Consider the following 14,331-nt stretch of genomic DNA (forward strand, 5'->3'; position numbering starts at 1 on the left):
TACAATTCATAATTTGGCTATTGTTTATAGTAACATTGCCAACTGTAAACATTGGGGTGCATGTGCCCCTTCCAATAGTATTTTTTTTTCTCTTTTGGATAAATACCTAGTAGTGCAATTGCTGGATCCTAAGGTAGTTCTGTTTTTCACTTTTTGAGGAACCTCCATACTGTTTTCAGAGTGGCTGCACCAGTTTGCATTCTGGTGGGGACATTCTAATGTCCAAAAGAAGCACCCAATGAAATGGACTGATGTGACCATTTCAGGATATTTTCAATCTAAAGATCTCATGTGCACATGTGTGCAAGAGAGAAAGAGAGAGAGAGAGAAGAGCCAGTGAATGACCTGGATAAAGCATTCTGTGAGTGCTCTGCTGCATACCAGGCCCCTAATGGAAGAGGTTATTTAGGTTTTTTATCCATTCTGACATATTTTTGCATATTGTGTAAGGTGACGGTACCTTTCATTCTTTTGCATGTGGATATACAGTTTAACCAGCACCATTTGTTGAAAAGACTGCCCTTTTCTTATTGATTGGTCTTGGAACCCCCGTTGAAAACAATTTGACTATGTAGTATATGTGATGCATGGACTACTTTTATAACTATTATCAGATAAACTACACTAATAAACTTTTTTTTTTCAACGTTTATTTATTTTTGGGACAGAGACAGAGCATGAACGGGGGGAGGGGCAGAGAGAGAGGGAGACACAGAATCGGAAACAGGCTCCAGGCTCTGAGCCATCAGCCCAGAGCCCGACGCGGGGCTCGAACTCACGGACCGCGAGATCGTGACCTGGCTGAAGTCGGACGCTTAACCGACTGCGCCACCCAGGCGCCCCATACACTAATAAACTTTTAAAAACACACTAAAATAAGCACAATTTGAAAACATTGGATTGAAAGGAGGAGTTAGCCACATTCATGCTCTGATCTTGCCTTGCTTATTTAAAGTATGACACTTCCAGATTCCAATGATATTGTGTGTTCACAGACTGCTTATCATTCACCCAGAGAAAGGGAAATTCCCTTTCTCTTTTTTTTGAAGTTTATTTATTTTGAGAGAGAAAGAGAAAGAGAGAACTCAAAGGAGGCTCCGAAAGGCCACTGTGAGCCCGATGCAGGGCTTGAACTCACAAACTGTGAAATCATGACCTGAGCCAAAGTTGGACACTTAACCAACTGAGCCACCCAGGCGCTCCCCTTTCTCTTTTAAAAAGGAGAGCTTAAAACAGAGAAAAGGGAACACATTTAAATGATGAGTTGGAGAGCAAATTAAAAAAAAAACAGGTTGATACCTAATAAATTTGTCTGGTTAATATTTGTCCAGAAATATTGCATGATGATATATTGAAGTAAATCCTTAAAGCATCAGAATGCTCAAGAAATGAGATTCTTCTTCTTCTTTTTTAAAAAATTTTAATGTTTATTTTGAGAGACAGAGAGAGAGAAAGAGAGAGAGTGCAAGAGGGGGAGGGGCAGAGAGAGAGGGAAACACAGAATCCAAAGCAGGCTGTCAGCTCAGAGCCGGAGGTGGGGCTCGAACCCACAAACCCCATAAACTGTGAGATCATGACCTGAGCCGAAGTCAGACACTTAACCACTTGAGCCACCCAGGTGACCCATGGGGTTATTCTTCTTAATGGAACTTACTGATGAATTGAAATTTAATAGGAGATTCATGTTTTTTGTGTATTTCTGTTGAACAAAATGTGAAACCATTAGTTAGTCTGTTTTCCTCTCAAATTTGAACAGGAATTCAATGAATTCAATGTTCGATTCAATGATTATGTATACATCAAAATGACAAAAGACTTTTGGTTTGAAGTCTATCATAGTCACTTTTCAGCTGTGTCATTTTGGGCAGGTTATTTATTTAAAAATTTTTTAAGTTTTTTTTTTTTTTTAATTCCAGTTTGTAAACATACAGTGTAATGTCAGTTTCAGCTGTACAATATAGTGATTCAACCCTTCCATACATCACCCAGTGATCATCATAAGTGCACTCCTTAATCCCCATCACCTTTTTCACCCATTCCCCCACCCACTTGCCCTCTGGTAACCAACAGTTTGTTCTCTAGAGTTAAGAGTCTGTCTCTTGGTTTGGGGTAGGTTATTTAAACTCTTTGTGTCTTAGTTTCCTCATCTGCAGAATGCAATAGTTGTCATTCATGCATATTGCTCAACACAGTATTTGGCACATTGTAAACCCTCAGAAAATTTTAGCTGTTACCATTATCACCGTTTATTATTGTTTAAATGTAAAGCACTAGAGTGGGTGCAATGAGGCATCCAGAAAATAGAGGAGACCCAGCTGGAAGCTTCAGGCACTAGTGTGCAGGTAAAGGAATCAAGAATTGCATCCACCAATGGTTAAGTTTCAGCGGAATGCCATAAGTTATGAAGGCTCTGGTCAAATGAGTGATCCATGCCTCAGGCCTATAGAGATTCAGGGAGAGGATGTAATAGCTAGGTAGGCAGGATTGAGAAAGAGGGGAATGAAGAAAGGAGGAGTAAAAGGCAACAGAGAAGTGGTCAAGCACTGAATGACCCAGCTAGATGAGGAAGGGGCACACAGGCGTGGCACAAGCAGAGGTGTAGGGTCAGAAATGAGCATGGCATGGGGCAGTTGGTTGATTCAGTCAGTTAAACATCTGACTCTTGATTTTGCTTCAGGTTATGATCTCATGGCTCCTGGGATCGAGCCCTATGTTGGACTGACAGCACAAAGCCTGCTTGGGATTCTCTCTCTCCCTCTCTCTCTCTGCCCCTCCCCCGCTTGTGCTCCCCCCCGCAAAGTAAATAAACTTAAAAAAAGAGAAATGAGCATGACAGTTTCTGTGTTTCTGCTGTGTGAGGTTGTAGTGTCTCAGAGTTATCATTCCGGAGATCAAAATTCCTTACTTGGATGTGAGTAGGCAATTATACTGAGTGTGTGCCGATCCCTGGGACTTTCTTTAAATGGTTATACAAAGTACAACACAATGAAAACAACAGGAAAAAAAAAACCCAAAATAAAAAAAAAAAAAGACTTTAAAAATGGGAAAGAGGAGGGGCTGCTGGGTGCCTCAGTCGGTTAAGTGTCTGACTTCGGCTCAGGTCATGATCTCACAGTTCGTGGGTTTGACCCACGCCTCAGGTTCTGTGCTGACAGCTCAGAGCCTGGATCCTACTTCAGATTCTGTGTCTCCCTCTCTCTCTGTCCTTCCCTTGCTTGCGCTCTGTCTCTCTGAAAAATAAACATTTTTTAAAAATTTAAAAGAAGGGAAAGAGGAAAAAAAGACTTTCCTAGCAACCTGCTTTTTCCTGCAATAAATATACAATCCTGATAAACTGAAACTCCCTGCAGGCATGGTTTTATTTAATTGAGATATGGGTGTATAACATTATGAAACTTATCAGTTATGTGGGAGGACGAGCTACACTTATGCAGCAGTCCCTGAAGTGTTGTGGGGAAGTTATTAATAGTTATTAAAAATATCATTTGAATTTTGCCTGTGGATTGAAGCTTTCTCATGGTTCCCAGTGGAGGGGATGATAAGGAGGAGTAGGGTGAGGTAAGGGGACCTTGATTTCTGGCCTTGGCTTTGCTTGTCACTCTTGGGCAGTGACCTCATAACTTGTAAAGATGACTTCCTCATCTTCATCCCACATGTTTACTAGGATCTTGTATCCAGTCTCCTTACTTTCTGTTTGGAGTGAATGGATTAACCACTCTCTAAAACAGAGTATTAAGCAGAGTCATGAAGCTATAGAATATGTTCATCTGTGGAAGAACAGACTTGGCCATGGGATGTCTGAAGTCTAAACCTCTGTGTTAAATAAATAGAGGAATCAGTTTAGCACACTGCAGTATCTTTCTGACTCCCTGCTGGAGTTGAGGTTTTGAAATGGTATGTGAGCCCATGGAATTCCCTGGACATCCTTGAAAATTCCTTCTGGTTAAAATGAAGAAATAGAATCCTTAGTGTTTTTTGAGGTGTTGGGGCTGGGGACCTGGGTCAGAGGAAATCACATAGTAGAACCCCGTCTCTGTCCTGACATTCCCTCATGCCTCATGAATATTTCAATCCTGGTGATACCCCTTAAGGTGATCATTTAAGGGGAAGTAGAGATGAAAAGAAAAGAGAGAGAGCAGTCCCATTGCTTTACCTTGAGATGGGGACTATGGAAGGGGATTTATTTGCATATTAACCTGAGATCTGTTTTCCTTTCTTCTTTTTTGTAAAGCCCAGCTGGCCAGGGCCACCACCTTGTGCCCCACTGGCTACCTCCCAGGGACACTACCCAGTTGCCACTCACTACCTAGCTTCCTACCTCACAGCGACATCTTGGGGCCCAGCCATGGACATGAGTCTCTTTCTCCCCTGGGTACCCACAGCCTGCTTTTCCACTCCTGACTTTACAACATTTTTTGCTTCCTCTTTTTGTCTCCCTTGTTCATGGAGAACTGGTCAGAGACTATTCTTTGGTCCCTACCCCACCTCTTGTTTTTTTTTTTTTTTCCCTAAACCAAGAATCTTGGGCCAAAAATAGAAAAACTGTGCTCCAACTCTGTAGTTCTCAGAGGCCCTACTTTTGTCTGGGAGCTGTGCTTCAGAAGGATCCAGGTGTATCAATTATGCTGCCCATGCCTGTATGCCGCCTCTTCCCTCACTTGTGTCCCCTTGTTTGTGAAACACAACAGAGTGTGCTTTCAGAAGGAGTCTTTTGTATTCCTAGAGTCTAAAAATATTTGCATGTAAATGTTGGGAATCCAGACAGTCTCCTTAAGATCTACACTTTGCATGGGGAGGCATACAGACCATTGGGGTGCATTCGAAAACTAAATTTACACCATTGCACCTTGTGTCCCTGCCTCATAGCATTGTGGTGACATCTGAGAAGGAGAGAGTGTGACATTGATCAAGCCAAAGCATAAATAACCACATTTCAAAATGAATACTAATTGCATAATGACAGTTTCTAAACTATTAGCCTACTTTACAAAAAAAGTTAATTCAACACAAGCCCAGAGCTGGCTGTTTCTTATGTGTTATGCTGCCAGTTGGCAGGCACAGCTTTGCAAGGGGATTGGGGGAAATGAGGGTTATTGTAGTGGAAGCACACTCGGTCTTTTGTGAGGAGGGTACAAACTGCATCACTCTCTCAAGCCCCTGCTGTTCAGCGTTCAAGAGTGGACACCAGGATATTGCATGCCTTCAGGGGAAGTTGCTTACTTTTCCTAGAGGTAAAATGGCCCAGTGCCAAGACTTGGGAAGGGGCTTTGAGTTTGTAGCCCCTTGAAGGAAAGAGTTCTGGGGAGACGGAGGTGAACAGCATTGAGGAGCAGCCCTTAGCTGGGAAATCCTAGGCCTAGGGGAGGGCATGGCCATACAGAGCCTGGCCTTCTCCAGGATGAGCTGTGCACACTACCTCAGGCATGCCATTCCACCTCTTATGAGGGCCTGTGTTCCCTCATCTGTAGGATAAAGGGGATGGGCTGGATTACTGTGAAAGCCTCCTCCAGTTCCAGTAGAATACCAGGGTCTCTTCCTTTAAGCTGAGTGTCCCTCAGAAGAAAGGCACTTTGCTTGGAAAAGTGGCATGAAGTGATGGGACTGGTCCCCTGTCCCATCCTTTTACTGCAAGAATTAAGAATGTCTGTGTCATTTGCCAAATTGACGTGAATCTTGTGTGAAAATACTTTGAAGGAAAATGAAAAAGTGCCTGCTAAGACAGCTAAGGAGCTGTCTGAGGCAAGGGCTCATTCTCTTTGGGACATCCTATCACCTTGACTAAGTGGGAGGGAACATCAGAAAAGTTACCAATAAGAATAATTTTGATCAGCATTCTTAGAAAGAAGAGTGTGTGATAAGAGTTGTTTTATGATATCATCTGCCTCTAGCAGGTGTCCATTCAAGGTCTGAGAACCCCAGTTTATGAGCTATGGGATTCCAATTAGACAAAGTTGAATTTACCAAACAAAAGATTCAGGGAATAACTCTATTATTGTACACGATTATTTTATTTTCATATTTTCACCAATTCCTAGAGTCACACCAGCACCGAACTGGGTGGGAAAACACGTATATCCATATATTCTCAGAGCATGTCCAATTTTAGGTATAAAACCCCATGATCTGAATTCAGGCAAATGATTATTCTTTTGAAAACAACTTTGATCAAACTCTATTCCTTTATTTTTTTACTTTTTTAAAAAAAATTTTTTTTAACAATGTTTATTTATTATTGAGAGACAGAGCATGAGCATGGGAGGGGCACAGAGAGGAGGAGAGGTGGAATCTGAAGCAGGCTCCAGGCTCCTCAGCACAGAGCCCGATGCAGGGCTCGTACTCACAAATGGCGAGATCATGACCTGAGCCAAAGTCGGATGCTTAACGGACTGAGCCACCCAGGCTGCCCTATTTTTTTATGTTTTTATAGTAGTTCTTCTCTTTGTTTAAAAAGTCACTTCTCACACCCATTTCAAGGGAGAATCCTTGTATGCTCAGCTAAAGAATTATTTCTAGTCCTTTCCTTCCTTGCCTTTTTCCCCTACTTGTCTTACCAGTGATGGCTGGGATTTTGATTCTCAGGCACCTCCCAGTTAGATCTCCAAGGTTCTGACTATATTTGTTTGAAACAAGATCCAGGTTACATAAATTTAGTTTTAGTCAAAAAGGCTTTATTGCCAGGGAGCTTGGGTGGCTCAGTTGGTTGAGCAATCAACTCTTGATTTCAGCTCATGTTATGATCCTGGGGTTGTGAGATACAGCTCTGCCTCAAGCATGGAGCCTGTTTGGGATTCTCTCTCTCCCTCTGCCCCTCCCCTCCATTCATGTGCATGCTCTCTCTCAAATTAAAAAAAAAAGACTTTATTTTACCCCCAAATATTTCATATCTTGTTCTATTTGACCATGAAAGTTACTCTTGTGAAAGCTCCCTGTCATGTAGTCTTCAATACGAAACAACTTTAGAAAAAGCATATCCATAATTATTACTGTAAAATGCTGAACCTCCTGTACTCCTCCTGAAATTGTTATTTTTACAGTTCAGCCCAAATTGCAATCTATAAAGACCATCTATCTCAGATAAACCTATTTGCTAATGGCCATTTTCTAAAGATTTTTTACCAAAATAATTTCCTTATATTAGAATAAATTAATTTATCTATGCTTTAGGGATATTTGAAATGCACTTTCAAAGAGTAATGTTCTTTGTGGGATTATTTTAAAAGGCTTCTCCCTTTTAAAGCCTAGACCAGGGGAACCTATTATCTGCAGAAATGTTTTGTCTATTTCCTCTGTTCACATCCCACCTTCCTTCCTTAAACCATCTGGCATTTGAAAGAAGTAGATATAATTTTAAAAATAGTATATATTACTCTTGAATATCCCACCTACTTATGGGAAAAGATGTTCACCTTCTCAGGCAACCTGAGTCAAAAAAAAAAAAAAAAAAAAAAAAAAAAAAAAAAAAAAAAAACAGGGGCGCCTGGGTGGCGCAGTCGGTTAAGCGTCCGACTTCAGCCAGGTCACGATCTCGCGGTCCGTGAGTTCGAGCCCCGCGTCAGGCTCTGGGCTGATGGCTCAGAGCCTGGAGCCTGTTTCCGATTCTGTGTCTCCCTCTCTCTCTGCCCCTCCCCCGTTCATGCTCTGTCTCTCTCTGTCCCCAAAATAAATTAAAAAAAAAGTTGAAAAAACAAACAAACAAACAAAAAAACATTCTATGTTTGTGTGGGTCAGACTGCATATGAGAATTAACTGCAGGATTTGTGTTCTGGGTAGTGTTTGACTTTGAATCTTAGGATGGCAGGGCTGGATGGGGTCCTTGAACTTTTATTTGTATAGACCCTGTATTTCCAAGACTTACAACATTCAGGGACCTGATGTTTTAACAAGAAGGAAAGTGGTCAATGATGGGAGATAAGAATGGTTGTGTTTCAAAATTACCTGGTAAAGCATGCAGATGCATTCCTGGATGTTCTTCCTTCCTAATCACCTCCTCCTCACTGCTGAAGTCCTATATTAGATACAACTGCTTTGCTGACCTTTGCCATCTGTACGTGTGAAGGGAGGGAAGGAATGAACACTGGACAGGACAACACATGAAAATAAAGTCTCACCTCAAGCTAGGAATGTGGAACTGCTGCAAAACCTGTCTTTGGGACCTCCTCTCTCCCCACTCCACCTCCCATGAAATTCTGGTGTCACTGTGATACCCTTATCTGAAGTCACTAGAATCATTTCATGACTGGTCGTAAAATGACCATATACTGATAGGGATTGATGAAAAGCAAAAGTTCTACTGAAAAGAAAGTGATATTTTAGGAATAGTGGGCCTAGCCTCCTCCTCCCTTCCATTTTGGTTTTTATTTTCTCCCCTGGCAGTTTTGCATGAAGTAAGCATGAACAAAGCAAAGGTGTGCTTCTTTTCAGTGAGTGCTAATTCCAGAGCATTGTTCAGGGGTCCATTTCTTGGATGTTGAAGGTGACAAAATATAGTTCAAGGTGTGACTGCTTCTGAGCTGGGGAAACTATAATAGGCTCTCTTAGGCTGGGGATGGGGATAAGAAAACAGAGAACAGCCCCTTTCTGACCTTAGCCGAACTCCTTCTTGTGTCTGTGAACCAGAATGATTCATATTTCCCTATGACTTCCACAAAATGGAGAGCAGTGAACAGAATTTGGAGTTTGGCTGCCACAGTCCCTTACAGCCCTGAGTAGCCTCTTAGGAAGATTCCCTTAGAGTCCATGGCTGTTGAATTCCCTGACATGAATGGAACATGGCCCTGCCTGGAAACACACTGTTCTCTCACTAAAGACGCACCCCTTCTCATCTTGCACAGGGATGTGCTCCAAACAGGGCAGAGTGGGGCTGAGGATTGTTGGGGAGGGGACAGATGTGGAAGGAGAACATGTGGTCAGTGTAAACCAGCATGGGCACTTGGAAAATTGTGATGTGCATGGCCTATTGATGGTAACTCAGGGCTATTATGTTATGAAGGAGACCTATTTGACATTCTGTTTGAATGCTATTTCCTTATAATTTGCATGAATACCCTACTTATCTCATTTGGCACTCAAAACCAATATATTGCTTATTTGAAACTTTATTGAAAATGCTTTATTGAAAAGGTACTCTACAAGAACAACAGGCACTAACTTTGTTCAGTTATTCAATTCATTTAACATGTATTTGAAGAATTACTCAATATTGCGCTACGCATGATTTATATCTGGCAGAAAAAAAACACTTTGGAAAAATTGTCACAAAGACCATACTTTAGAAAATGGGACCTGTGAAATAACCATTGATGACATGGGCCCATGCCACCCAACGGGGGCCAGTGCAAAGGGAGGCACAGGTGGCGGGGGTGGCATAGGTATCATGGGTGGCCCGGGTGGCAGAGGTGGCCCAGGAGGCCCAGGGTGTAAGGGTGGCCCAGGAGGCATAAGGCCCCGAGGCACTAGAGGAACATATCTCCATGCCGGGTCCAGAACAGGGATTGCATGATAGGGCCCATCAAAGATTACTCCCACAGGAGGGCCCAAGGCAACAGGGGCCATATTTCTGAGCATCATTGCCCTCTGGTGTCTTCTCCACTTGGCCCTTCTGTTTTGAAACCAAACCTTCAATCAGAGGGAAAAAAAGGGATTGGTTTAGTACACTGAACAGTTAATGTCATAATAGAAAACACGACAACATGCAATGCTGCCACTGAACTTGTAAACTGCAGTGGGAGAAGCCATTTCCTTATTGCTAAAGTATCTTGGGAAAGTAAACTGCATACCTCCTCTCAGCTAACCCCATGGCTAGTCCAGACTTGGGCACCTTGATTTGTCTCTCTTCTAATTTTTAGTATTCTTTCATGTTTTCCCCCCAGGTCTCAGATGCAGATCTAACTGATAAATTGCACTGGTTCTCCAACATTAGTGCACATGCCTGGCAATGGGGTAAAGGGACATTCGACCGTCAGCTGTCTGGTTGCTTCACTCCCTCCTCACCAGGGGTAGTGTCACCCTGGTTATGGGGGAAGCTGAGCATGGTATAAAGGAGGACCTGATTAAAATTATATGGACAGGAATGACCCCCTTTTCAAAAAAACCCATCTGCAGTCTAAAGTAACTAATCCACTAGGAGGACATTGCAGTTTTAGCCAGAAAAGTTTCCTGTAGTGATATTTAAGGGATCATTCTCCTAAACCTCCTAAGAATTAAACATGTGGTATGTCAAAAGAGGCCTGATCATGGGGTCTCAGGGACTGCTGGGATAGGAGAGTTGCTGAAGCCCCGGACACTGCCTTGGTAGTTTAGCTTTTAGTGTTAAGGAAAGTTTAGCCTAATTGAATCCAAATTCACTAAACTCAAAATCCTTTTCCCCAGATAAGAGATTGGGCACCCCATTGTCACTACTGTCAACTTTGCACGCTCCCATCTGCCTTACCCTCCAGACCTTCCTGGGCTCAGGAGAAAGTTAGGTCATTCAGCCCTAGCTACAGTTTTAGGATCCTGGACAGAAGCTGCTGTTTCTCAGAGGGGTGAGGCACGTTTGGCCCTGCCAGCTCCATTCCTTAAGTAGGAGACTCCAATCCCATCACTCATTCCTAAGGCAGGAAGGTCCAATTATGCATTTTAGGAAAATGTTCAACAGCAATGTGGGGGTAGGGGCCACAAAAGAGGCTCCTCCCTGAGTGTTTGCCAAATATTAACAAACCAACAGACAAAAAAAGCTGTCACTTAGACTTTACTGTTCTCTTGGTATACTAGTTAATAGGGTTTTTATTGTATTTAATCCTTTCGGAAGTTCCCAAACTGCAATATTATTTAATTGAGACAAAGGGCCTTTTCTCTCTGTCTGCTGTCACCTTTTCTCTTTCCCATCTTAGGATTTGGGGTCCTTTTGCTGCATGAATATATAGTCTGAAGAAGGCCAGTATAGTAGAGTTCATTTTGGAGGGATTCAAATATATCAGTGGTCAAATCTCCCTAAATGTAACCAAAATCTGGCAAATTTTGGTATGGGCCAATATTAGATCCATATTCCCAATACTGGTTTCATAAAGAGGTCTACTATATTTGCAAAAGGTGAGGGGAAGCATCTATTAAGTTTCTTGGGGGAAATTCATGCTGCAGAGCTTGAAAATATATGAGAACATAGTGTTTTTCCTTTTTTGGGTTTTCTGGCTCATTTCCCCTTCAGAAATCCAAAAAGAAGGCAACCAGGGAGGGGGAAAAGCTACTTAGCAAACTTTGTTTTTCTTTTCCTCTGAGATTACCTTGAGGGGGCACATACTTCTTTGATGTAACTATGATTTTCTATGACCTCAAACAGTCACCATTTGATCCCGTGACCAACAAATTAATAATAATTTCCTGAAAAGTATTTAAATTTACACATGTAAGAATCTGGTCTGAAGTGAGAGCACCCTGAAAATCAAATTCCAGAAAACCCCACCTTTTCAAAATAATGTCACCAAAAGGAAAGAAAAATTAGCAGATGTTAAAAGTTCCTCAAGAGAATATTCATTTACACATTTGGTAGTTTCATATAGTTGAATTTGTGAGGCATCTGCAATGCATATATTTGAGTGTATACAATACTCCCCTAAACTTTCACCCCTTCTTAGGTCAGTGGAACTTTATTAAAAATTGTTGTCTTTTTTGGTTCAATTCTTTAAGACAATTTTCCAAAGTTTGCAAACCTTTCCTCATTACTAACAAAATCCCAACATTTTAGCCATGTTTTGGGGCTGATATCAAAGTCTTCCAAAAAAATTAAAATTTAAGGCTTTCATTTTCTATGCTGCTTTACAAAACACTTAAAAATGGCAGAAGGACCAGGCACTTGGAATTTTAAGCTACCCTCCCACTCCAGTTTCAGTTTAACTAAACATGCTACTCATGCACTGTGTTCTGTCTGTGAATTACTCCTTCACCCCAATGTCTGAATACTTATAAATTCACTCATTTAGCCAAGAGCTTATGCCTGGTTTTAAATATTTCAAATAATTTAGTACTGTTGAACCTTCTTATAATCTAGCTCTTCAGTGCATTAATTTGTATACTTCCCAGGTAGGATTAAGCCCCAACATGATTATACATAGAAATATTCCTTTAGGGAAGACTAACATTCTTCCTGAAAGATACCAGTGTAAAAGGAGGTGAACTTTATTGGGAAAAAAAAGTGTGTGTGGGGAGAAGTGTGCTCTTTTTTTTCCTTTAGGAAATCATATTTCCTCTGGTAATGGGCAATTTCCAGAAGCTTATCCCATTTCCCACCTCCAAGGCACTCAATGTTCAAAACTTATTTATTAAACATGGAAAGACAACTAACACACCAACTTCAGAATATCCAGGACAAAATCTCAACTATGTTTTAAATGGCTGCCCTGCCATGTGCTCTTTTAAGATTTACTGACCTGCACTTTGGCTTCAGTCAAATTCAGACGTCCTGCGATCTCTTCTCTGAGGGAGGAAAATTGCAAATGTTCAGTATTTAAAATAAATATATCACACACATTATTTCTATCTCCCCTCCCAGTGAAGTTTTCCATAACACAGCTTGAGGCTTGCTTTAGGGAGTTTTCCCACGGACAACTTACCTGTACTAAATAAGATAGAAAAAGGGAATATATATGAAAGTCCCTGGTAGTGTGTCTGTTAGTTAAATATGTCTCCACCGATTTTTCTGTTTGTGGAACAGCAGAGAATAATCCTGGAAATCTTTCCTTGGGAAAGGAATCTTTCCCTCCGTGAAAATACATAAACGCCAAAGCCTTTAAAGCGGAGTTTTGAACCAGAGTATTTCCACAGTTTATTGTAAACGCAGAGGGGAACTCTCAAGGAGGAACTCCAAACCATCGGCTCAAGGGAAATTCTTTCTGTGCTCTTTGGCGGGAGAAGGCTGAATGCAGCAGAACCAGAAGGAAGGCCCCTAAACCGCACACCGACTCATCCTGGTCCCCCATTCCTGCCGGCCCCGAATAGGCCTGCCCCTTCATACACTACCGGGATCGGGACCCACTACAAGGGCTCCCCGGAAGGCAAGTTGACGGGAAAACCTCGCTGGCTTTTAAACGCTCGAAACTGTGAAGCCTTAGCACAGCGCTCCACGTGGCAGGACCGAGACTAGGGTGAGGAAAGCGATGTGCTCGCCTGGTGCGCAAAACTTAAAGTGCTTGAAAAAAACTGAGCAATCACGATAAATATTTTAATGCAACATTTAAAATATAAAAATTAATGCAAAAGACTCATGAACAAATTATCCAAATTTTAAATAAAAGCACGATCAATCCAACCCTCTCTTACTCGCTTCACCCTAGCAAGCTCTCTGGAAGCACTGACCCAACCCCTGAGATCAAGGACGGACCCTGGCGTCCTCAACCCCCCTAAGCGGCTTTTGGCTTGGGAGAGTTAGAATAGGGTCCTGGGAAAGAGCCTAACACTCCCCGGGATGGGCCCGAGCCCCCTGGAGAACTGCGCGCTAGCGTAACAAACTACTTACCGCGTGAACACGTCGGGGTATTGAACGCGATGGAAAATGTCCTCCAGTTCCTGCAGCTGCAACTGGGTGAACGCGGTGCGGTAGCGGCGCTGCTTCCTCTCAGCGATCAGTGGCCCCACCGCAGCCGGGGGGGAGGCGGCTCCTCCAGCTGCTGCGGGGGCGCCAAGCTGCCGCCAAAGCCGCCCTCCAGGTTTTCGTCGTCGAAGGGGTTCGGCTCTCTCATGCCAACGTAGTTTACTGCAGCCGCTCCGCACTTAGGTTCGGACGCTGTATTCTCCTCTCTTCCACTTAAAAGCAACGAGGCCAAGGTAGGCTTCATCTCTGGGAAAGGACGAAAGCAAAAGAGAGACCGTAGGGTACGGGCCCACCGTACGTGAGCTGGAGGGGCCGTGGGGTCACGATGAAAGATAGTGGCGACAGCCTCGCAGCGTCCCGCGCACCCACCCCTCCCAGGGCAAGTTCCTCCCCTGGAGTTTGCCAAAGCACCTGTCCCCGTCTAGGCACTGACCATTCTGTTCTTCCTCCTCCCTACCGCCCCCCAGGCTGCGGAAGCCCACGTCGTAGTGGCTGCACCCGAAATTACTCTCCATGTCCAAAGTACTGTCGATGAAGCCCAGCGCATACATAGACTTTTTCCTGGGGTCCGCGGCGAACCCTGGGTGGCGTCAGGAGCTAGGACCAACTGCCCGGTGGGGTGTACTTCTGGCTCCCGGACCTCTTCAGGCGCCGAGTCTGAGGCTGGCGCGCCTTATATAGGGGGTTTGTTGCCCCCAGCAGGTTCAAAGTGTATACGCTCGAGTCAGTTAGAGGTCCTCTATTAGCGTTCACGTTACCTCTAGTAG

The 14,331-nt window shown here is 43.1% G+C and overlaps 1 protein-coding gene across 1 annotated transcript; it reads right to left on the minus strand.

Annotated features, from left to right (window-relative positions):
* Positions 1–9,077: 9,077 nt before the first annotated feature.
* Positions 9,078–14,079, minus strand: ESX1 (ESX homeobox 1). The gene is given in 5 exon segments (XM_045471181.1): positions 9,078–9,318; positions 9,321–9,615; positions 12,405–12,450; positions 13,490–13,742; positions 13,998–14,079. Coding segments are annotated over 5 exon segments (726 nt in total). The 3' UTR covers positions 9,078–9,268.
* Between the last annotated feature and the right edge of the window lie 252 nt (positions 14,080–14,331).

Source organism: Leopardus geoffroyi, chromosome X (assembly GCF_018350155.1).
Source record: "Leopardus geoffroyi isolate Oge1 chromosome X, O.geoffroyi_Oge1_pat1.0, whole genome shotgun sequence".
Lineage (NCBI taxonomy): Eukaryota > Metazoa > Chordata > Mammalia > Carnivora > Felidae > Leopardus > Leopardus geoffroyi.